At 42.3% G+C, this 23,762-nt stretch overlaps 1 protein-coding gene across 2 annotated transcripts in view; it reads left to right on the top strand.

The window, feature by feature from the left end:
• The first annotated feature begins 7,532 nt into the window (after nt 1-7,532).
• DSP (desmoplakin) overlaps nt 7,533-23,762 on the top strand; it is a 42,494-nt gene continuing 26,264 nt past the window's right edge. The window contains exons 1-4 of one of the 2 annotated variants that reach the window (XM_023746281.1): nt 7,533-7,898; nt 19,877-19,979; nt 22,352-22,500; nt 23,216-23,390. In XM_023746281.1, the coding sequence (XP_023602049.1) occupies nt 7,696-7,898; nt 19,877-19,979; nt 22,352-22,500; nt 23,216-23,390 (630 nt within the window). In that variant the 5' untranslated portion in view covers nt 7,533-7,695. The remainder of the gene's footprint in view (nt 7,899-19,876; nt 19,980-22,351; nt 22,501-23,215; nt 23,391-23,762) is intronic. The other variant, XM_023746282.1, reaches the window with a different exon arrangement.

Below are 23,762 nucleotides of genomic sequence, written 5' to 3'. Positions count from 1 at the left end.
TTCTGCTCTGCCTCACCCTCTCTCGTTCCCCATCCACAGTGTCTACTGTTTGCCATTGATGTGACAAGTTCTAGAACAGGAGCGGATCACTTGCATGGAAAACTCCAGGATCTGTACTTTGCAACTTTGAAAAAAGCCTATATATATATATATATATATATATATATATATATATATATATATAAAATCTTTTTAAAGCAATGCTAACAAATCAGGTTGGAAAACGCTCCTGATATAATGCTAAATTAAGAAGCTGGACACAAAATGATATATCACTAATGTTAACCAGCTAGGGAAAAAAAATCATTAAAAACAATAAACTAGAACAGCGGTTCTCAACCTGTGGGTCGTGACTCCTTTGGCGGTCGAACGACCCTTTCACAGGGGTCGCCTAAGACCATCCCACATATCAGATATTTACATTACGATTCATAACAGTAGCAACATTACAGTTATGAAGTAGCAACTAAAATAATTTTATAGTTGGGTCACAACATGAGGAACTGTATTTAAAGGGCCAGAAGGTTGAGAACCACTGAACTAGAAGGAAATCTACCCAAAACCCTTAGTGTGATTGCCTTGTTTGGATGCTATAATTATAGGTAAAATGTTCTTAGCTTCTCTACATTCCCTTCTACCTTTCTGAGTATTCTACAGCAAACATACATATTTGTATAATGGGGGAAGGGGGAGTCTTAACTTTACATTCATCCTTCTAAGCAAGCCTCTTGATTTGCTAGCAAACTCTCAGCTCTAGACTGGGTTTTGTCCCTTACAGGCTGAGAACTTGGCAAGTAATGCAAATGTTCATGACCTCAGTTTTCTCTGTGTACAATGAGGAGTTGAATAGACTTTCTTCCTGTGATCTGACATGTCTGACAAAATTAAACTATTGCAGCAATCCTAGATTAGAAGATCCAGTTGAAGCTGGGGATGGTTTTTGTTTTCCTGGCTTTTGCTATATTTAGATGCTCACTTTTTGTGTTTTTGTTGGCTTATGTTTCAAATTTTGTCTTCTGCTTTAGATGTTAAGATAATTGAAGATAGGAACTTATTTGAACTTCCTTATGCCAACACTTCTCTCTGCAGCAGGGCAACAGTGTATGTGCAATAAATCCTTCATGATGATAAAATGGTAATGACTGTGGGAACTTGTTACTGCCTATGAATGTCTACATTTTGAAAGATGGCCACTTCAAAGACTAGGTTGCACTTTGTTTGCATTACACTCTACCCAAAGTTAGATATTGGATCATTTATGGTGTTGTTTACATTCTGATTTTATGTTGTTTGTATATGAATATAATTCCACTTTTTCTAAGTGATCAAACCTATATATTTTAAAAACACACACACAACCAAACCAAAACAAAAACATGCATTATGATTTGAGGATGTCAAAAAAGACAATCACCTCACTTAAAGGAATATGATTAAAATTAATGAATAATTTTTTGACATGACAAAGCAGGCTGATTACTTCATACTTACTGCATTTCCAGACATGTTATGTGTTTAGTGTAGGAAAATAATAGTTGATAGGATAGTTTCTGGGTTCCAAATTGATATCAAGTCACTGTTTAGAAAGATGTTCACTCATGCCTGATTGGACAGGAATTTTGACATAGTAGAGAAGACATGAAGCTAGAAACAGACAGAATTCTGATATTTTATTTATATTTTACTGGAGTTATTGGGGAGTTATCAGTTAATAAAATTATACAGGTTTCAGGTATACAATTCTACAGTATGTCATTTGTATATTGTATTGTGTATTTACCAACCCAAGTCAAGTCTCCTTCCATCACCATTTATCCCCCCTTTACCTTTTACTACTTCTGCCCTCCCTCTTCCCTCTGGCAATCACCATACTGTTGTCTGTGTCCAACCGAGTCTTCCTTTTTTTAATTTGCTCAATCCCTTCACCCTTCTCACCCGGCACCCAATCCCTTCCCCTCTGACAGCTATCCGTCTGTATCTCTGTATCCATAAGTCTGTTTCTACTTTGTTAGTTTATTTTGTTCATTAGATTCCATATATAAGTGAAATCATATGGTAATTGTCTTGCTCTGACTGGCTTACTTCACTCTGCACTGGTTGTTCAGTGGTAGAATTCTCACCTGCCAGAATTCTGATATTTTAGATATTAAGTAAATCAGGGAAGTTTCTTAATCTCTGTGGGATTCACCTTTTTTTTTTTTTTAAATTAAAATGTGGGTTTGGGTGTATTTGGCAATTTGGTTGGGGAAACACTGGGGGGTGAGGGGAGGAGAGCATGAGAAGGTTTGGTCTAGGTACAGTGGGTGGGGAATGGGCTCCCACCAGGTTAAAACCAGTTTGACACCATCATAATCTGTTTCAGCTACTGGCTGTCTGCATAGGGTTGCATTTGTAGAAAGAGTTCAGAGACTATACACGTTTTGAAGACAGTTTGGTATAAAAGTTCTTTAAGGTAGCTTTCATTTCTGAAATTCTCTATGGAATATATATTTTGAAGTCCTTCAATAAAGGCTGAGAAGCTATTCAAAATTTTCTTCACATAGACATCACATATCCTTGTGGTGTTTGCTGATAACTGGGTTTACCAGCAATAATCTGTATCTTGACTTTATATTTATAGAAGTTTGAGTGCTGCAATCCCAGCATCACAGCCCCCCACAGTCACAAGCTTACAAAATTACTTGGAGACTATACTAAAAAGGCTGACTTACTTGGCTTCTGTATTATGTTTATTGACTGTGTGACTTGCCCACCAAAATGAATGCAAGTTATTGTTTAACTTGGTGGGTTAGAAGTCACTTGACCTAGTCTGGCCCCTGTGTGGTCCGCCACTGTGCCCACCGTCATCTGTAACCTTAACCTCCATCCTCTCCCATCTTGCAAACTTGGGCTCTTAATATAAAAGAGGATCAGGCAGAAATGTATGAGTAAACCTCCCATATCCATGCTATCCAATTAAAGGCAGCCAAAACACAAACTCTTAAGCCACAACAAAATAGAACATTTTGTTAGCTATTACCTGTGCAGAAACTAAAACAATTGACAACACCATAAAAACCTCACTATAGTGACAGAAAACATATTTGAATGTTACTCCCTTCTATTTAACTTCTTAAAAGTTAACCACCTTCCCCTGGCAGACATGAAAAACCACTACAAACAGAAAAATTCTCTTGTCCCTGGAAGACAACTGAACCAAGGAAAATAGAGATAGTTCTGGCCTAATGTATAAATTTCACCAACAGTTTTGTTTTTTTCCTGAGATGGAATTTATGTGGTTTATCAAATTGCTTTCTTCAATGAAAGCTTTGAATAGTTTCAACTTTAACTAGGAGAGATCAATGTGATTTTTACAATAGTGAGAACCCAGATTTCATTAATTCTGTAGGATTCAAATTTATTCACACCGAAGATAGAGCAAGTAAGAAAGAGCAATGATATATAATTACTAAAAATTAAATTGTCTGTCATCTTAAGCATTACCAGTTTTAACCATTAGGCATGTTCTTTATCTCACATTACAGTTCCAATCCTAGCTTCTGTAGTTCTGATCTGTTAAAATACAACTCCCCTGGCAGGCAGAACAGCTCATTTAACACAGGCTGCAAATGATATCCCTTCCTGCTGCAAAGGGATATCATTTACCAGCAAAGAGATATGAGTGTTCCCATGGGATTTTGAGCAAGTAAATGACTGCTCTTCAGCTCATTGACATCAAGGTGCTCTGTTTAGTCTACAAAATATGCTCAGGATATGATTGATGCCTCCTTCCTCACCGCAAGGTTGTTTATAAGGTCAGACAGAGAGAAAGTGACATGTCAGAGATCTGTCTCTGACAGTACACGGGGAGGTATCTATAAGTGGCAGGGAAAAAATAGCTGACCTTAGGTCAGCTAGCGAGGACTTCGCCAGACTTCGGATTCTGAACTTTTAAAACCTAATTGTAAGAAATGAGCTACTTTTAAACCCCTCTACTGAATTGCTCCTGCAATTCTATAAATATACCTTTATGATACATACCTAACATTGTATTGTAATGATTTGTCTTCCTGTTTCAGACCTGATATCCCACAGACCAGGAGCCGTGCCTTATTCATGTTTGAGTGACAAGTACTGAGCCTAATGTGTGTCACATAGCAGGTGTTTAGCAACTGCTTTTTAAGTGAATGAATGTTAAATGTCTACAGGAGGGAGTCTTCCTGATTCCCATGTGGGATAAGACAGAAACACTAAAGGTTAAAATTTCACGTCCAGCTAAGTGTTTTTGTTTTAATGAGTGGTACCTTGGCTATATATAATGTTTCGGTTTTCAAGAATGTTCACATATTTCATCTCATTTGTTCCTCACCATAGGGCTGGAAAGTTGGCAGGACAAGTATTATTATTTCCACTTTGTACATGAGGAAATTGAGCTCTTGCCCAAGTACATTGTAACACTAAGATCAGAACTATGGCCTTCTGATCCCTCTGTGCCCTTTTATGAGAAGAGCCAGCGTAGATTCATGTGTGTATGTCTGGATTCCATCTCTCATGTCAATCTATTTATTTCACTCTTACCTTCCTTTATCATCCCTAGACAAAGACAGTAAATGAAAGGCATTGTCTCCCCAGACCTGGCATGTTTGGTTAGCTGGGAATCCCCGAAGAAGCGCAGGGAGCAGTGAAGTCTGCTATGAAGCCATGGCAATGGAGGTGTGTCATTGGTGGGCTGTGCTTTTCATCTCTTCCCCTTTTGTAAACGGACTGAACAGCTCTGTGAGTCTGGGTGGTGTTTGGGTCTGTGACTACCCTGTGTGAGCTCTCAAAGGGACCACTGGGTTGAGTGGAGCTTTTGTCATCCCTGGCAGGAGGTTCATAGATGTGTGCTGTTTTTAAGGAGAACTCTACTGTCCAACTGCATGATCTTCTTAAAAAAAAAAACAAACTTAAAAAATATTTTTTGCCCTAGCCGACTTGGCTCAGTGGATAGAGTGTCAGCCTGCGGACTGAGGGGTCCCGGGTTCGATTCTGGCCAAGGGCACATGCCTTGGTTGCGGGCTTGATCCCCAGTGGGGGGCATGCAGGAGGCAGCCGATCGATGATTCTCTCTCATCATTGATGTTTCCATCTCTCTCTCCTTCTCCCTTCCTCTCTGAAATCAATAAAGAAATATATTTAAAAAAATATTTTTATTGCTTTCAGAGAGGAAAGGAGAGGGAGAGAGAGATAGAAACATTAATGATGAGAATCATTGATTGGCTACCCCCTACATGTCCCCCACTGGGGACAAGGCCCACAACCCGGGCATGTGCCCTGACCGGGAACTGAACTGTAACCTCCTGGTCCATAGGTTGATGCTCAACCACTGAGCCATGCTGGGGCTGGGTGCATGATCTTTTTATTACATACTAGAGGCCCAATGCACGAAAATTAGTGCAAGAGTAGGCCTTCCTTCCCCCGGCTGCCGGCACTGGCTTCCCTCCTCCGGCCACCCGCAGGCACCCAGGACCTGGGCTGGCTTTCCCTGGGCCGCCTGCAAGCACCTGGGACCCGGCTGGCTTCCCTCTGGCCCCGGCTTTGCCAGGAAGGACGTCCAGAATGACGTCCGGAAGATGTCTGGTCTAATTAGCATATTATCTTTTTATTATTATAGATTATTGGAACAAAAGAATCCCTGCATTTTTAAAATATAAGTGTTACTGTAATATTTTTAAGGACAGTGACTATGCCTTATTCATCTTTGTATTTTCCAAAGTCTAGCACTGGCCCTTCCATAGTGTAAATTCTAATTATTTTCTGAGCAAATGATGTACAGAGAGGGAAAACATCCTAAATCAAATTTTGAACCTTTTGCACTGACCCTTTCAAATAGCTTTTATCCCTTCCAATCAATGGATATCCTGGGCCATTTGTGCTGGGGCTGACTTACAGCCATTGATTCATTTCAGAAGAAACACTGTCCATGTCTATACACCAGTGTTCATGTAATCATTTGAGCACTTTATTGCATTTGCCTTTATTAAAAAATGACAGGAAAGTGAGGCAGGGTGTGCTAACAGGGGTCAACTTTTATTGCATGTTTGACTTCTTGGATTAAGCTGATCAACTCTGTGGTCAATCCTGAAGAAAAAGAATAGGACACTTTGCCAAAGATTTGTGCTAAAAAATGAGGGGTAATTAGTGGTGCTATAATATGGGAATGTTCAGAAAACTCCCCCTACGCCTTTACAACATGCAAATGTACTTCCAATTTTGTTCTTTTTAGTTCAGAAACACTTCAAAAATATCCTGTTTAAGAAGGTAAGTTAACCGGCATTGTTTGGGAAGATGACAAATATTCATTATAAAGATCTTTCAATGTTTGTTAAAGAGTAATTTAACAGTTTTCCGGACGATAGAAGCAGCTTTTTGTGGGTGCTGTGACGGGGTCTGTATCTACACCTGGGTCACAGACACTATGGTGTAGCTCACACTCAGCCACTAACTGGGAGGGGCCCTGGAGCAAGTCGCTGGAATGTTCTGGCTCAGAGTTACTCACCAGTACCTAGTGGTGATCTCTATCCAGGGTTCTTTGCGGCTCTCAGAGACGGAAGTCCCAGGACCGCTGACTTCCCAAAGGGCTGGGTCTCTGGGTCTAGCCAGAAGGTGCTGCAGGGCGCGACAGACAAGCTTTCCCAAGGTCGTTTTACAAAATTTGGAAACTGGGTCGAAGGGTGAAAGTCTTTGCAATTTCTAGTTTTAAATGACCACCCACAGGCAAACATAAAAAGAAATGCAATTTATATTTTCATGTTAACCCGTGAAAAAGGGGGTGTAGTGTTTTTATCTTCATGCCGGAGAAATTATTTGTTTATGATGCAGACTTCTCCGGAAAGTGGTGGTTCTGTGTAGAAATCGTTTTACATGTCGGAAATCGGACCTCTGAGGCGATTTTCTGGAATACTGGAATAAAAGAAAATTCAAAAAAGCCCCCCAAACAAAACCTCATCATCTAAACCTTCTCTCCTCAATTGTTTCAAGTCAAAGCTTGGTTGGCACTGCTTCCAGGGATGAGCAAAAGTAAACGTTTAATAAATAATTGAATGACCCTTATTTTTCAGCTGCTTTCGGCTTTGGGGGGACCATAGATCGTCCACAGCAGGGCCGCGCTTTCTGGCCACTGTCGCCGGAGCGCTGAAACTGCACGTCCTTTCCTGGGCGGCCGCGCCAGGGGCGTTCGGGTCTCGGGGACCCCGCCCCTCCGTGTGTTACTCAGGCCTGGGTAACGCAGGGCGGAGCCGCGGGCGGGCGGGCAGGTGGGGAGGGGTGGCCCGAGCGCGTCGGTGACACCCGCGGGGGACGGAGGAGGAGCGGCGGCCGCACCCCGCCCTGGAAACAAACGGGCCAGGTGTGGCTCGGCGCCGGCTGCCAGCGGGGAGGAGACTCGCGCGCCCCACCGACCAACACCGACACCCAGCCGCGACCCGGCCCCTGTGCGCTCTCGCCGCCCTCGGGTCCACAGCTCTGCCTCCCGCTCCGGCTCCCAGCCCGTCGCCGCCGCCAGCGCCCGACCTACCCGCGCCGCCCCGGCGGAGAGGAGCGTCCCCGCGACACTTCTGCTTCCCGCTCTCGTCCCGGGGTTTTGGCCTTCGAAGCCCTCTGCCCTCTGCCCTCTCCGAGCCGGTCGCCTCCTCGCTTATGCCTTGGCGCAGAGTGGCTCTCTGAGTGCCCGCCAACATGAGCTGCAACGGAGGGTCCCACCCGCGGATCAACACGCTGGGCCGTATGACCCGCGCAGAGTCCGGCCCCGACCTGCGCTACGAGGTGACCTACGGCGGCGGCGGCGGCGGTGGTGGCGGTGGCGGCGGCGGCGGGGGCAACAGCAGGATGTACTACTCCCGGCGCTACACGGTCAACGACCAGAACTCGGACGGCTACTGGTGGGTACCCGGCCGGTGCCTGAGCGCGCAGCGTGCGCGGGGCGGCGGGGTCTCCCGCACTCCCCTGTCCGGATCAATCCCAGCCCCGCGGGGAAGGAGCGGGACAGGTCTCCCCCTGCCCCGGGGCGCCGAGCTTCAGAAAGAGAAAAGCCCGTTTGCCCGAGGTCACGACAGCATTTCCTGTTCCCGCCGGGGCAGGACCCAGGGGCGCCTGACGCCCCCCTGCGCTGCGTCGACCGGTGGGCGTGTGCGATCGGTGACTTCGTCCGCCTTTGTCGCTTCCCGGGGCTGGAGGCCAGCCTTCGAGGGTCTGGGCCGGGCGCGGCGCGGGGGCCGGGCCGCGGGGGTCGCGGCTGCTTCCAGGACGGCCCCTTGCACGGTCAGCGCGGGCGGGCATCCCCTTTGTCCCGGCCGGCAGGTGGGAGGCCGGGCAGGCGGGGCTGCGACAAAACCCAACCTCTGATTGTAACCAAAAGTTAAACAGCAAAGGAGCGGGGCCTCGGGCCTCTCCGCTGGCCAGGGCCGGACTCAGCGCTCCACTGTGTCTACTGGCTCACCCCCAATTCCCGGGCACCCCGAGACCACGTCGGCAGCCCAAGGTCTTTTGTGGGGGTTGCGAGTCCCGGAGGCGCGGGGTCGGGTCCTGAGATAGCCCCGCCTCGGCCGCCTCTTTACGCAAACGAAGCTTCGCGGCAGGGGCGGCGGCCTGGCCCGGGTCCCACACCGCGGGGAGACGCCGGTCCCCGTTGTCCGCCGCGCGGCAGCCCCCGCCAGCGAGCGCACCTGTGGCCCCGCGGGTGCGCCCTTTGTTTCCCTCTTTCTGCAAAGCACCGAGGGACGACCTCATTTTCTCAGTCGCGCAGCGCGGCGAAGTGTCCTGCACCTTGAGCAGGATGGGAAGGGGGTTGCGAAGGGAGGGCGCCGCGCCCACCCGCAATGTTGGCGGCCGGGTTAGGCCAAGGTACCCCAGAAAGGCCCTTTGGGAAGAGTCGGTCTGTTTCTCCGGATTATCGAGGAAACCGACCGGGGGAGTCATTTGAGTGGGTGGAGGAAGATAGAGAACCTGCATGTACCAGGTCCCGGGTGCTGGGCTCGGGATGCCCACGTGAGCCGTGAGAATCTGCATTCCTCACCCTCCCCAACCCCCCCGAACCCTTCCCCCACAAGCCCTATATGGGGAGGAAAGACGCCTGATTTCCAGAACAAATTTGACCTGCTGGGTGGCCTCGGGCTGGGGAGGAGCCACCGGAATACACTCCAGGGGAGTTTTGTACGGCCAGCAGTTTCGAAGGCAGGGACTATTCCAGTTGCAGCCTGTTTTCTGCTTAGATTTATACTTATTTCCTGGAGCACCTAGTTAATTTATTTTGACTTAGCAAAGAATTGTCTCCATCTTGAGCTCTTTTTTTTTTTCCTGAACAAAATGCACTTGGGGATTTCCAGGAAAAAAAGTGCCAAGCAATAGGGAAAATGGGGAGAAAGTTAAATGTTTAAATTTGTTTGTTTATTTAAAAACCCGGCCAACCATTTAAATCTGAAACTTTACGTTCCCCTCCCAGTCTTCCAGTATTTGGAAAGCACATTTTCAATATCCACAGTTTTAAATCCAAGTCAGAATTTTCAAGGATTCTTGAGCAGCTCTTTTTTTGGTGGCATTTTAGGAACCGAGATTGTTTTTGGTGGGTTGTTTTTTGTTTTTTAAATATGCTTCTGTTATCCTAGAGTCTCTATTTCTAAAATTGACAGTAAACATTACTGTTAATTGAAAGTAAACTTCCGTGGCTTCTTGTAGAAGAAATTTGTAGTTTAACATATTGGCTAATGAACTCCATAAAGATACGTGGTTTATAAGGATTCTTTACTGAAACATTACATTTTGGGGAGTTTCGATGTTTTCTCATAGTATGGCATCGTTTCTTGTGTCCGGTTATTCCAACCGAAAGGCCGATTATAAACCTGTCAAGTTTTCCATCTCTGAAAAGGGCAAACAGACCCGAGTGAAAAATGACCTCACTCTGAGAAGGGTGTCTTTCTGCGCGTTGGTGACGATCAGCCGGGTCTGCGGAGCGCGTGGCTGAGGGCCTGGCTGACGGCTTGGGCGGCCAGCTTTCCCTATCGCGTCCTGGAGTTTCTCCAAGCCTGTAGGGCCTGCCTCAGCGCTTCCGACCCTAGCAGAACTGAAGGATTAACATAATACAAAATTACCCGCAAAGGCAGGTTTCTGCATTTTAAAATAATGACGCCTGACAGAAGGGAGGGCTTGCAGCCGCACCTGCTTTCCTGGAGGCTTTCTGGTTTCTGCGGAGGGATTTGTTTGTCACGCCACCCACTCCTACCGCCCTTCGCGAAGGTGTTTTGTTTTTAAAGCACACAACCAGCATGGAAACCACTGGTTGAGTTTAAATTCATAATTTATTGTGAAAAATTGCTATTTTAATAGCTGAATTGGATTGGTGGCTTTTGAAGTGCTCAGTGTTTGTATTTAGCCCTTCCCTAATAAACTGATTTGAGTGTGTAGAGAGCTCAATTCTTTTTTTTTTTTAAAAGTGACTTCAAAACATCTTTGCTTTGTCCTTTCCGTTAATAACAATTGTCATTTTTTAGGACCGTATTATATCTAACTTCTAATTCTCCTTCTTCCCTGACCTGTCTTCTTTATTTTAGGCTGGGTGGAATTTGAATCTATTTTCTTTAACTTCTCTGTTCTACTTGATAGTTTAAAGTTTGGTAAATGTTATATGCTTGATAACATAATAGGTATATTTTTAAAAATATAAACTTTGGGTTTTTCTTATATAGATATTATATTACTATTGTTTTAAGGCAGAATTACTCATTTTATTCCTATAGTTCAAATAAATTACAAACCTGTAGTAAAATTTGGTGGCCAAGTGACAGAGTCCCACAGCTAAATCTTTCACTGATTAAAGTGTGGATTTTATAAAATTAAAAGCCAAATATAGTTATTAAGCTTCAGAAATATGGTTATAATACTATTAGTTTTCTCCAGAACTCATGATTTCAAAACCAAAGTGCATGTGATCACTATTTGACATATAGGGTGTCCCCCAAAAGTTGTATATACACTTTGGATAATTATAGGGGTAGTGTTTATTAAAATACATTTCATTTTCAAAGCTGAACTGTCAGCTGCTAAAGTGTGTATACATTTTTGGGGACACCCTTAATATTTTGTTTGTTTTAAACTACCTTTTAAAAGAAGCCTATATATTTGCATGAAACAAATAGGTCCATTTGCACTGAATTAGAGTCAGAGGGAATGTAAGGAGTACAAACACCTCACCTTTCTACTTTAGAGACAAGGAGATTAAGACTTGCCCCAAATCCCAGTCCACTCTTGGCTGAGTTGAGTGAGAAGCCAAGGCCTCTCCCCTCTGTCCAGCTGTCATCCTGTGCCTTTAAAGCAGTGGTTCTCAACCTTCCTAATGCCGCGAGCCTTTAATACAGTTCCTCATGTTGTGGTGACCCCCAATTTCATTGTTACAAATTAAACATAATTAAAGCATAGTGATTAATCACAAAAACAATATGTAATTATATATGTGTTTTCCGATGGTCTTAGGCAACCCCTGTGAAAGGGTCGTTCGACCCCAAAGGGGTCGCGATCCACAGGTTGAGAACTGCTGCTTTAAAGAGTGTTCCTTGTGTGTTAGTTCTGTACTTACACAAGGAAAGTATCTCAGCGCCATTTCTTCATTCATTTAGCCAATATTTACTAAGCATCTGCTGTGGTAGGTGTTTCAAATGTGAACATAAAAGGCTTCTTTAAAGGACCACATGCTCTTTAAAGGAAAGTAAGTACACAGTACTATAATACCAAGGATTATGGATAAGAAGGGTATAAATGAGAGGCTTCATAAAGAGACAAGATAAAAAAAAAGAGAGAGACAAGGTAACATCTCTAGTAAGACTTTAACTAAACTAGTAAGATTTTATAAAGGAAGTGCTATTGAATTAGACCATGAGTATTTATTTCAGCTGGTAAAGGTGGGCGGGCAGAGAGCGTTCCAGGGGATGAGAACAGTGGAGAGGTGGAAAACCAGGAGCAAATTCAAGGCCTGTAGAGGGATGTCCTTTCTGAGCCTTCACTGTACCTGAGGAAGCAGTTAAGACCTAAGGAGGAAGGGTTTGGTTGGGACTAGTGCCTGAGAGACCTTGACTTCATGGGGGGAGGGGGGTTTGGATAGGCAGAGGGGAGCCATTGTAGATTTTCACTGAAGCCAGTGAAGGTCTCCTGCATGAAGGGCTTTTGCACTGTTTCTGTGGCCTCAGTGTGCAGGGTGGCATGAAGTGGGGAGAGCTTACAGGAGTGGGTTGGCATAAGGAAGTAATTATACCAGTGAAGGAGGGAGGTGACAAAAGTCTGATCGAGTTTGGTGGCAGTGTGTCAGGAAAGTAGACATTGCTAGGTGGAGGGGCACCTTCAGCTAAGATTTGGATGGGAGAGGCAAGGGAGAGTCTGCGAAAACGGGCTGATAGTTGGGTGACTCATAGAATAGATTTTCTAAAAATTTTTCTGGGAAATGATTGCAAAGTAAGATTCAGTTTAGCTTAATATGTGCAGATAACAATTACATGGTTATTAAGTTTGAAAAAGTTATATATTTTATAAAAAATATCAGATCAGTGGTTAATAATAGTTACCATCACCTGGCAAACACTTCTATGATGTGCCAGGTATATTATGTATTTATTTCAAATTCGGTTAATCATGACAAACTTCCCATTTTACAAATGGAAAACTGTGGTAAAAGTAGTTAAACGACTTGGCCCTGGTCACACAGTGATTGAGCTACATTTAAATCCAGCATACCACAAGGACTCAAAAAAAAAAAAAATCAAACTATCCAACTGTAGTGATTAGGATTTATCTCTTTTATTTGTAAACTCTTCCATCTAATAGGAGTTTTTAGTCATTAATTTGTTGCATTCCTGTGACATATTTATTTCATAATCGTTGTGTTCTTTCATTAATACTCCTGTGGCGTTTCCATCTGCTTAGGAAAACAGTCTGATGCTACACTCAGCCAACTAATGGTTGGTCAGATCTACAAAACAGCTTTCAACAGTAGTTAATTTTTTCCCCTAAATATGGGCGTAACTCATTGTTGCTCAGGAGATTGAGATGTCCTGGGAAAGAAGAAAAACTGCTGATGCCCTTGATGCCTCAATGCTGACTTCTTAGGGTGGAGCAAAGGAGGACTTGGGTGTGACTTGGAGAGTCTCACTCAATTCTCCGCTAACCAGTCTTTCCAGAAGGTGTGGTTCTAGAAGAGTGCTTCTTCAGTCTGGAGGCTTCGGCGCTTGGAGCGCTGCCCCACCCTTTGTCTTTCTCTTTCTCCCTCTTGCACTCATGGGAAAATGGTCAGGTGTGGTTCTGATGGCCCACGGACCTCAAGACTCAGTGAGCCACTCATTGGAAGCAACGTCCGTCCTGTAAAATGCTAGTGCAGCCCAGTCATTTACACCTTGGGCTGGAAGGTCCAGGGCCTTCAAAGACCTCATGAATGTGACATCTACATTTCATGAAAATGACAGCATGTTAGTAAGAAGTCTAAGTTTTTGCTTGGAATTAAAATTTTTGACACACAAACATAATGTCCCTTGCTTTATCTGGTACCCGAAGAAAATTTAAAAAGGAGTTGACTTCTTGATGTATAATCAGATAACTTGTAAATGATTCTTTTAGGCTTCAGAATAAATGTAAGTTTTCATATAAAGAAGTAGTTCAAAATAGAAATCCCTATTTTGACATTGAATTTGTAAGGACCAAGTATTTATTTGTCATCACTGCTTAATAAAGGAAAGGAACACATCTTTTTCTGAATTTCCTTATCCCTTCAATGCCTTTCTTTCATGCTGTTAAAATGTATCACTACCTTGGAATTGTCTTAAACTATTATTTGAGGATCTTGTAGATAATTTTAGGAACCTCTGCAATGTCTCACACTTAATACTCAATCCAATCCTTTCCTTTCCTTTCCTCCCCTCCCCTCCCCTCTCCTCTCCTCTCCTCTCCTCTCCTCTCCTCTCCTCTCCTCTCCTCTCCTCTCCTCTCCTCTCCTTTCCTTTCCTTTCCTTTCCTTTCCTTTCCGGCTTCTCATCCCACTGTTAATTTGCTGCAGGATATCCTTAAAATTATGAACTGGGACAAAAATCAAAATGAAATTTAAGAACCATGTCATATCAGCAGCAGCCACCACACAAGAGCTAGCTTGCAGTGAGGATTTAGTTTTTGCTGGGCTTTGCAGACATTAGTGGCTCAAGCATCTGGCAACCGCAGGAGGTGGGTGTGCCTCCACGTTGCAGAGGCAGAAACTCCAGGCACAGTGAGTCCAACTTGCTCAGTATCGCAGACTGTACAACCGGAAGTGGCTGGGCAGGGAGTGGGCTCCAAGTCTGCCCCATTTCAAAGTCTTTTTGAAGTTAATGATATGTGATCTGTCTTCCCCACCCCCAATCCACCCAAAACAGTGCGAAAATAATAAACATGGAAAGGAAATGGGACTATTATGAGAGTACTGATTCCAAAGTTCCTGGGTTAGGACAACAATGAAGAATCAGAGGGAAGTCCTCTTTTTAAAATTTATAGGAAAAACCACCCTTTTCTGCTCACTGTTGGGGTGGGAATGGGTAGGGATAGATGTGCTACCTGATTGAGCTTTGGAAATTGGGGAAATGAGATGGGTGGTAACATCCTCATATCAGTCTTTTATTTGACTTTGTTTTTCTTCTATTTTACTAAACCAAACAAACATACATGAAGCACCTTCTGTGTGCAAACTCTGTGTTGTTAGGCGCATTCAGGAGTCGAAGGTGTGGGACTATCTGTGGCACTTTGATCTCCAGGAGTGGGGAAGACAGGTGTGTAAATAGTGGAATGAGGGCAGAGGTGTGTGTGGGAAAGCTCAATAGAGGAGGCAGCATTTGCTCTGCAACTTCTGGAGGATGGTAGAGTGTTCAGTGAGTCTTGGAGCTAGGGCATTGTCCTTAAACGAAGAAGTAAAAATATTTTTTTACAGATACCACATTTTTTTTAACTTAAGATTCTTTTAAAAACTCAAAATAGTATATGTGAAAATGGTTTGAAAATTATAAAGAGCTAAGCAAATTGGTTTTAAGATCAATATTAGTGCATTATATGATTATATTTCCAACAAATATTTATTGAGCTTTTCTAAGGCCGTTATTTCATGAAACTGAATGCAAAAAGACATGATACCATTTCTGGCATTTGTACAGGACCCTACATTGATGAATAGATAAAAGAAAGACTGGAGAGAGAGAGAAAGAGATAGAGATGATAGAGGGAAGAAGAAGGGGGCAAAGATAGAGATGAAGGAAGGGAAAGAAGGAATCCATTGGTTGAGAAAGTATATATACAAAAGAAATACAGAGTTAGGTGGTATGGGCCAAGGGTCTAATAAACAGAATAGATTGTTATAAAATTACTTTTATAAAACAAGGAGAGTAATTATTATTATTTAAAAATATTTTTACTTTGTAATGCTGCATGCCTCTCTTCAAAATAATTGTCCTTGTTCTTTTATACTATTCTTGGTAACAAGTGTTAAACTAATGCCTTCAGATAGCTAATTTTGGAGTCATTTTTAAAGAAAAGAATGTTACTTAGAGGTGGTAAAATAAAACACACAAAGCTCTATTATATTGTTCACATGTTCATGTGCTCCATCCTTGGATTAAAATCCAGAACGTGTTTTCCTTTTAGCCACAGACAAGGGATCTTTAGGCAATCTGTTGGAACCATACTTGTTTAAACAAGTCTTAGAAGGAACTTAAGAAACATGAATCATTTGTCTTTGTGAGTTTAAAGATAAAACAGAATTTCAGAAAGTTAAAAACTTTTAAGAGCAAATGTTATTTTTTTAAGGACAGCTTTTAATTTTAGCTTAAGAAGTCAATTTTTTCATTGATTTGGCCCAAATGAGCTTTCCTTTCCTTCCCTTTCCTTTCCTTTCCTTTCCTTCCCTTTCCTTTCCTTTCCTTTCCTTTCCTTTCCTTTCCTTTCCTTTCCTTTCCTTTCCTTTCCTTTCCTTTCCTTTCCTTTCCTTTCCTTCCCTTCCCTTCCCTTCCCTTCCCTTCCCTTCCCTTCCCTTCCCTTCCCTTCCCTTCCCTTCTCTTCTCTTCTCTTCATCTCTTCTTTCCTTTTTTTTTTCATGCCATCTTTCATCTTCATGCCACTGAAATGGGATTTAAAAATTGAACTTCGAGTTTGTTAGTTCAATCCTAACATGGATTAAAATCTCTGCACCCCTAACACCTATATGTACCAACATTGAAAATTTCTTCAAGGCAAGAGATTTTTAATATCCTTACACTCTTGTTCAATAAGTTCATTTATTTAAAAATTATTTTTTCACATTTGATAGAATTTTGCATTTTCCCAAAGTACACTCAGTATATGAATTGAAGTGGAAACTTACTATCATTAGACAGAACATAGACTTTTGGATTATTTTCAAAAGAGGAATGAGTTTTATAAAATAGAGTTATAGAAAGCAAGAGCTAGAGAAATCTTAGATACCGTGTAACCTAACAGATGAAAAACTGAGGTCTAGAAAATTTCTGAGATTAAAAAAAAAATCTAAAATGTAATGAGGTCAATAAAAATAGGATGTGATTTACAAATTTTCAAAAGACACACAACTTAAAAAAATGCAATGTTCCCTGAAGCAAGCTCTCCTGGCTGTCATGCTGAAGAATCCAGCTCTGCACAGTGTTGAGTGTCTGACACCCGACTGACCCCATAGGTCAAAATTCTTTCTATCTGCACTTCCTCCTTGATTTGAGTGCAGCCAGTTCTGTGTGGGTTCTTCAATGGGCTGAGGCAGCAAACTGAAATGTGCAGGTGGGTTGTCTTTCCCGCAGTCATTAAACCTCAGGGCCTGTGTCTCCCTTCCTTCCTCCGTTTCATTTTGATGACTGAGCTCTTCAAAAGGTTCCCTTTCTCACCTAGGTCAGCTTCCAAAGGGTGTCCTTAGCCACTCTCAGACTGAAGTGAGATTCTGACAGATGAAAGACGGGAGAGGTAGGTGTTGCTTTAAGGACCAGACAGTCTTCAGAAGTTATGTATAAGATGAAATTCGGTTAATCAGATCATAGTTTTCTATAGACAGATAGCAATACCAAAGATTCCTCATTACATTGTTCTAACACGTTAGCTTTCCATTTTTTGACCGTTTCAGGGATTACATTTTTGTGCATTCAATTCCTCTTTTCTACATAGTTATTAATCTGTTTACTAAAATGTCAAGCAAAACCCATAGGGTTTTAGTGGATATCAAGGGCATGTGTGATAAACTTATGCAAGTCCTTCAGTAAGCATGAATAATTCTTTTTAGTATTATTAACAGCATATGAAGTTTGTTTGTTTTTTAAGTTCAGATGCATGAGAGTGAGGGGAAGCAGATAAGATGACTTATCTTAATAGACATGTCAACTGCTCTCTCTAGAAGTAGGAATGTCTTCTAAAAGTCGGATGGGACCAAAAAAAGAAAAATGGGAAAAGTTCACTATTTTAAACCAACCTTTAATTGCCTCACCTTTCTTTTTCCTGGATACAGTTAAGTGTCCTATAACTAACTACTCTAGAAACTGGGTAAAAAGAAGCTGGTGAGCTTTATATTTTGTTGTCAAATGAATTTAGTCATAAACTGGCTTTAAAAAGACATATGTACACTTTGGTATATTCATTCACAGCTGAGTTGGTCTCTCTTTTTTAAAATACATTTTTATTTTGGAATAATTTTAGATTTATAGAAGAGTTGCAAAGATACTGGAGAGTTCTCATACTCCTCACCCAGTTTCCCCCATCTGCCTCTGCCTAATAGCTCGGTTTATGATAGTTTTGCAGGAGTGCATATTATTAAATCATTTAAGAAGCTTGGACTTTCCATTATGCTAAGGGATAGCCCTTTCACTTATGTCCTAGGGACCGGCAATCTTTGTGGGAGTTACCCTGTAAACCAAATAGCTGAACAGAATTACTAAATGTTTCAGAAGAAAGGTTACTCTCATCTCCCTTCAATGAAAGAAAACAAATGTAATTACACAAGACCTTCCTTATTCCTTATCCATCCTAAGGTTCTCAATGAGGTGTCTGTATTTCTGAAGTTTTTCTCCTGTCTCTTGAATTTCTTCCCTCTATTTTATAATAAGTACGTTTTGGAAAGTGTTCTGGTTCTAAGTCAATTGGAATTTTGTGCAAGTTTAGACAACCGAAGCAGTCCTGTTTATATCTCAGCGGGACGAGAAGTGTGCCAGATTTCCCGTGTAATTCCGAGTGGAAGAAAGACTGGCTGCATTCATGGGGGGGTGTGGTGACCTGGTTTTGATAGGTGGGCAGTGCAGGCGGCACATCGGCACATCGCCTGGGCCTGCCTGGAGGAGCCATGTCATCACCTGGGAGTGGTTCCCAGGGAAAGCTTGGGTCCTCACCCACACACTCAGCTAGTGCTGGCTTGTTGGGGAGCCTTGCTTGCAGGGAGGGACCACATGGGTGGCGGAGAGAGAAAGTTGGTGAGTGCTTCCTGATGTGAAATGACACAGAATGAGGCCTGGTGGGAGAAGTTCCCATGTTCTTGTGATTTTACCCCAAGTATGCATAGCACAGCCTGTGTTTTTCAAACCCTTTTTTTCAAACAGTGAAATTCTTTCTTTGAAACATTGACAGACATACCCACCCCAGACACAGACACAGATGTACAAAAGAGAAAATCCAGTACATCAAACAGGCATCAATCAGTTTTATCTACAGGCGGCCCTGGCCAAACGCCTGGGTGGCTGTGACGTCTCACGAGGGACTCAGGCTTCTTGTAGCCCATTCATGAGGCCTTTTCCCGATCATCAAACAATAATTTAACATGCTTTAAATCTGTCTTAAACTGAACGATAGTAGGCTGTGCTGTGGCCTAATGTATCCAGGCAAATTAAAAGTAAGACTGTGTTATTATACCTTGCTCTTTTTACTTACATCTGGTGCAAATTAAATTCCTGTAATGTCTTTCTTTAAAATATGGAACATCTACAATCTTTCTTCTTAAGCACCACTGTTGTTTTAAGGTTTCTATCACACCTCTTCCGGAAAAGTGCTTCATTTGACATGTACATGTGGATGAGCATCATTGTAGAGAAAAATATTCTAGGATCATCTTGAAAGGAAAAGTGGCTTGTTTTTTGCATTAAAGATGCTTAAATATCCATCACTTTCTTCACACCATTATTTCTTTACTACTGTTTTCTTTCCCTGTGATTACAGAAAGTATTTTCGTTGAATAAGCTTTTCTCTTGTCTCCTACTATTTCCTGTAGCCAGACTTGCCAGTAAAACCTTTATGCTCTGAGGTCTTCCCCCAGGGATTTGGGGGCTGGGCTTTTTGGATAGTGGGGGTCAGAGAGTGGGTGATGGTGGTGGAAGGGAAGCAAGAGGTGTGATAGAGAAGCTGCCAGAAATGTGTTTTTACAACTCAAAGGAGTATTTCTGGGTTGGACCTTCAACCTGGAAAAAAAAAAACATACACACACACACACACACACACACACACAAATAACTTGGTGTTAAGGTCATTATTGAGCTAATTGAGCTAATTAGAAAAATTTGAAAAAGTTCTGTAGAGTATTCAATCCATTTTAAATGTTCTGATTTGAGAACTATACTGTGGTTATATAGTTGAGTATCTTTATTCTTAGGAATTTCATGCTGAAATATTTTGGGTTGAAGGGACATGACTGTTCTCAAAAGGTTCAGAAAAATGTATAAATGCACTTACATACAGAGAGGGGGGAAAAGGTTACTCAGCAAATGTTAACAATTGGGGAATCTGGGCTAACGGACTGCAGGAGTGTTTTGACTCATTTTTGCCACTTTTCTGAAAGTTTGAAATTACTTCAGAATTGAAAAAATCATTCATGCCTGCTTCCTTGTGTTTGTCTCATCAGTCAAACTGGAACGATATCCAGGCACCAGAACCAGAACACCATCCAGGAGCTCCTGCAGAACTGCTCGGATTGCTTGATGCGGGCTGAGCTGATTGTGCAGCCGGTAAGCTTTCTCTTTCTCAAGTATCACCCACGCCCCGTTTTGTTCCCGGTTGGCTTACTCTCCTCGCCCTCACCTGTGCGTCCTTATTCACTGCCCTCCTTCACTCAGTGTTTGGAGATTATCTTTTCAAAACACGAGATAGGGATGTATATCTTCTTAACCTGCTTGTAATGTTGGTTTAACAATGGAAACCAGTTTTTACACTTTTTTTTCCCAACAAATGTTTGCACTGCAGATTGCAACAACCTGTTGGAATTCCAGCAACCTGTTGTCATTTATTTTTTAATACTTTCTTTTCCTAGAAATGCTGTATGTCACTACATTGTGATGTACACCATCAATTTAATAAGCTTTTTTTTGGGGGGGGGGTGGGAATAACCATATTGTAAAAACAATTTTATTTGAGAAACTATATGTTAAAATAAGCTATTGAAATTTGAGGAAAAAATGGTAACATTTATGAAAGCCTTATGATATTCCTTGATGTTACTGAGAAAGCTATAATCCCATTGGAACAAGCTTAGAAATCACGGGTCCCATGATGCTCTTCCTGTTTAAAGTGTTTATTTTAAAAGACGGTAATATTCACATTAACTCTGAGTTTGCTAAACACAGGCTAAAAAATGGTGGGGCCAAAGACACTTTTTCCATCCCTTCCCAATTTATAGTACCTCTTCAGTCTCCTTGATGCTAACATTAATTAATGCACGGGCTATATCTGGAATCTGGCTCATCCCACAGGACCCCTGCTAAATAAAAAGAGGGATTAATCAAATGAATTTATATATCTCTTTCAAGACTATCTTAATGTTCTAATTTCTTAAATTTAAATAGTGCATGGATTCTTGTTCTGGTTTATTTTTTCCAGTTATAAAGACAACTTTACTTTAATCCATGTAAAAAGGTATTTGGGGCTCAGCAAACCAACTTTGTTCTAGTTCTGGCTGTTTCAAGTACCTGATTTGAAATACACACCTCTAAATGTTCACGTGAAGTATGGAGTTTCCTCAAAAAATTAAAAATGGAGCTTCTGTTTAATTCAGTGATCCTACTTCTGGGAATATATCCTAAAAACCCCAAAACCCCAATCAAAAAGAATGTATGCACTCCTATGCTCATAGTAGCATTATTTACAATAGCTAAGATTTGGAAACAGCCCAAGTGCCCATCAGTAGACAATTGGATAAAAAAGCTGCGTGACATTTACACTATGGAATATTATGCAACTGTAGAAAAGAGGGATCTCTTACCCGTTGGGACAGCATGGATGGACCTGGAAAATACTATCCTAAGTGAAATAAGCCAGTCTGGGAAAGACAAATATCGTATGATCTCACTTATTTTTTTGGAATCTAATGAACAAAATGAATTGCTCAACAAAATAAGATCCGAAGCATGGAGGCATGGAACAGGTTGATATACCTCGATGTGGGGTTGGGGGGACGAGAAGAGATAACCAAAGAACTTACATACTTACATGCATAGCCCATGGACACGGGCAATAGGGTAGTGAAGACCTGGGGGGTGAGTAGAGGCTCGGAGGAGAAAGGTAAAGAGGGGAGGGGGATGGTAGATATCTGTAATACTATCAACAGTAAAAAATGTATTTAAAACAATGTTCACATGATTCCTTTACAGAAAGCTGAGCTGGGGCACTAGTGACTTCACTTTGAACACATTCACACCCAGTCCTGGACAGTTTGCGATGGCTATGGATACGTTTTACATGTATTTCCACAGATTTACATAGCATCGTGTTCTCATATTTATATGCACTGAGGTGCAGTGACGTCAGGGAAATGTACCATGTCCACTAGCATTTCTGTTCAGAGAAATAAGGGTCACTTGGCTGAAGCCGAATGAAAGCAGCAATTCCAAAATTCTAGGTAAAGCTCATGTACGGCACTGAAGCATCAGCCTTTCTATGTGAGCAGAGGAAGCTTCCTTTTTTAAAAAAACCTTTTTATTGCAAAATAATTCCAGATTCACAAGAAGTCTGGGTACCCATCACGCAGTTTCCTCCAAGGTGACATCTCATAATCAGTGCATCATCCAAACCAGGGAATCCCTTGTCTGAATGCAGTGGATTAGAGAGCATTCTTTTCAAGAACTGAAACATTATTTTCTCATAAGATGCAGCAAAAGTTTAGTTTGTGTGTGAAAGACCTTAGCCAGTGTAATGGCGCCGTGTTCTTACCTCAGAAATATTCCCATTAGCTGAGAGTTGTGTGTAAATATGAAAGATAGGCATTTAAGATACAGAAGAGAGGGAAAGATCAGCAATCTGTAAATACACTTTTAAAAGCCCGGTGAAGATTTAAAGTACGGTCCACAGGTTTTGGCTAAAGACCCTCTCATATCCTTTCTTTTAGGAACTGAAATATGGAGATGGAATACAGCTGGCTCGCAGCAGAGAACTGGATGAGTGTTTTGCTCAGGCCAATGACCAGATGGAAATTACGGATAGCTTGATCAGAGAGATGCGGCAGATGGGCCAGCCTTGCGATGCTTATCAGAAAAGGTATTCCCCAGAGAGCACGAATGCGGGAGAATGTCGCACAGCCAGTTCCACTCAATCTTGGGACCCAGGTCTTCTCTTGAAAGAAGCACCGATATTCACAAGGACAGGCTCGCTTATTTGGTATTTTGCATCTTTATGTCTCTCTAATCCAAAGTGACTAAAATCACCACCTTCATCTTTTGTGGAATCACAAAGTTGCCATGAGAATTGAACAGACCTGCCTAAGAGGGTGTGTATTTTGAAGAGTTGAGTTAGAAGATGTTCATTGTACCTCTCTTGAGGGGACAGCAAAGGCCTTTGGCACACTTGTCTTCTGAGAGTCTGATATCAAATCAAGCTCAGTTTAATGAAAACAAAATTGAGAGACTTAGAGTTGGAAATGCAGTTTGAAGCAGAGACGTGCAGCCTGATTTTGCTCTCAGTGTACCTGGAATTTTGCTCTCAAAAATTCCCATGGTGAAAATCATGAGAAAGCGGAAGGTGTGGCCAGGTTAGGCAAAGCCAAGGCATGTTCTATGATATTTCAGGCTTTGAGTATCATAATACCCTGTATTTATGTTCTTGTATGTGATCAAGATTCACATCAAGTGGTAAAGAAAAATATTCTTCAAATAAAACATTTGTGGCCTCTACACTGACACAGAGGAGACTCAGAAAAGGGGTGTTTTCCTGGGCTGTTTCCTGTGCGGGGATAATTGTCTTCCTTCCCTTTCAGACTACTGCAGCTCCAGGAGCAAATGCGGGCCCTGTACAAAGCCATCAGCGTCCCTCGAGTCCGAAGGGCCAGCTCCAAGGGTGGTGGAGGGTACACCTGTCAGAGCGGCTCCGGGTGGGATGAATTCACCAAGCGCCTCACCAGCGAATGTCTGGGGTGGATGAGGCAGCAGAGGGTAAGTAAGCAGCTTCCAGAGGGGCACGGGCTGTTCTCAAACGTTCCAAGTCTGTAGGCCAGGGGGATGGACCGGGCAGGGTCAGCCTTGGCAGTCAGGAGCACAATGGGTGTGCTGGCCCTCAGCTGGCAGCAACGATTTGCTCCTTTTGGAATTTTCCTCCTATACAATTTGAAAGTGGGCTTCTATTTGAAATGTATGAAACTTGTCAGTTCTTTCCCCCTGGTATGGCTCAGAGAATTAGCCTTATTGCTGTATAGCCAAACTTTATCACACAGGTAATATTTGACAGGGATAATTTAAGTAGTAGATCTTAACTATCTAGCTCTTTCTGTGCACAACCGGAAAATCATCTGTTGTGGGACTTAATGT

The sequence above is a fragment of the Myotis lucifugus genome, unplaced genomic scaffold (assembly GCF_000147115.1).
Source record: "Myotis lucifugus unplaced genomic scaffold, Myoluc2.0 scaffold_650, whole genome shotgun sequence".
NCBI lineage: Eukaryota > Metazoa > Chordata > Mammalia > Chiroptera > Vespertilionidae > Myotis > Myotis lucifugus.
The sequence above is the reverse complement of the archived record's forward strand: the minus strand, read 5'-3'. Positions and strand labels throughout refer to the sequence as shown.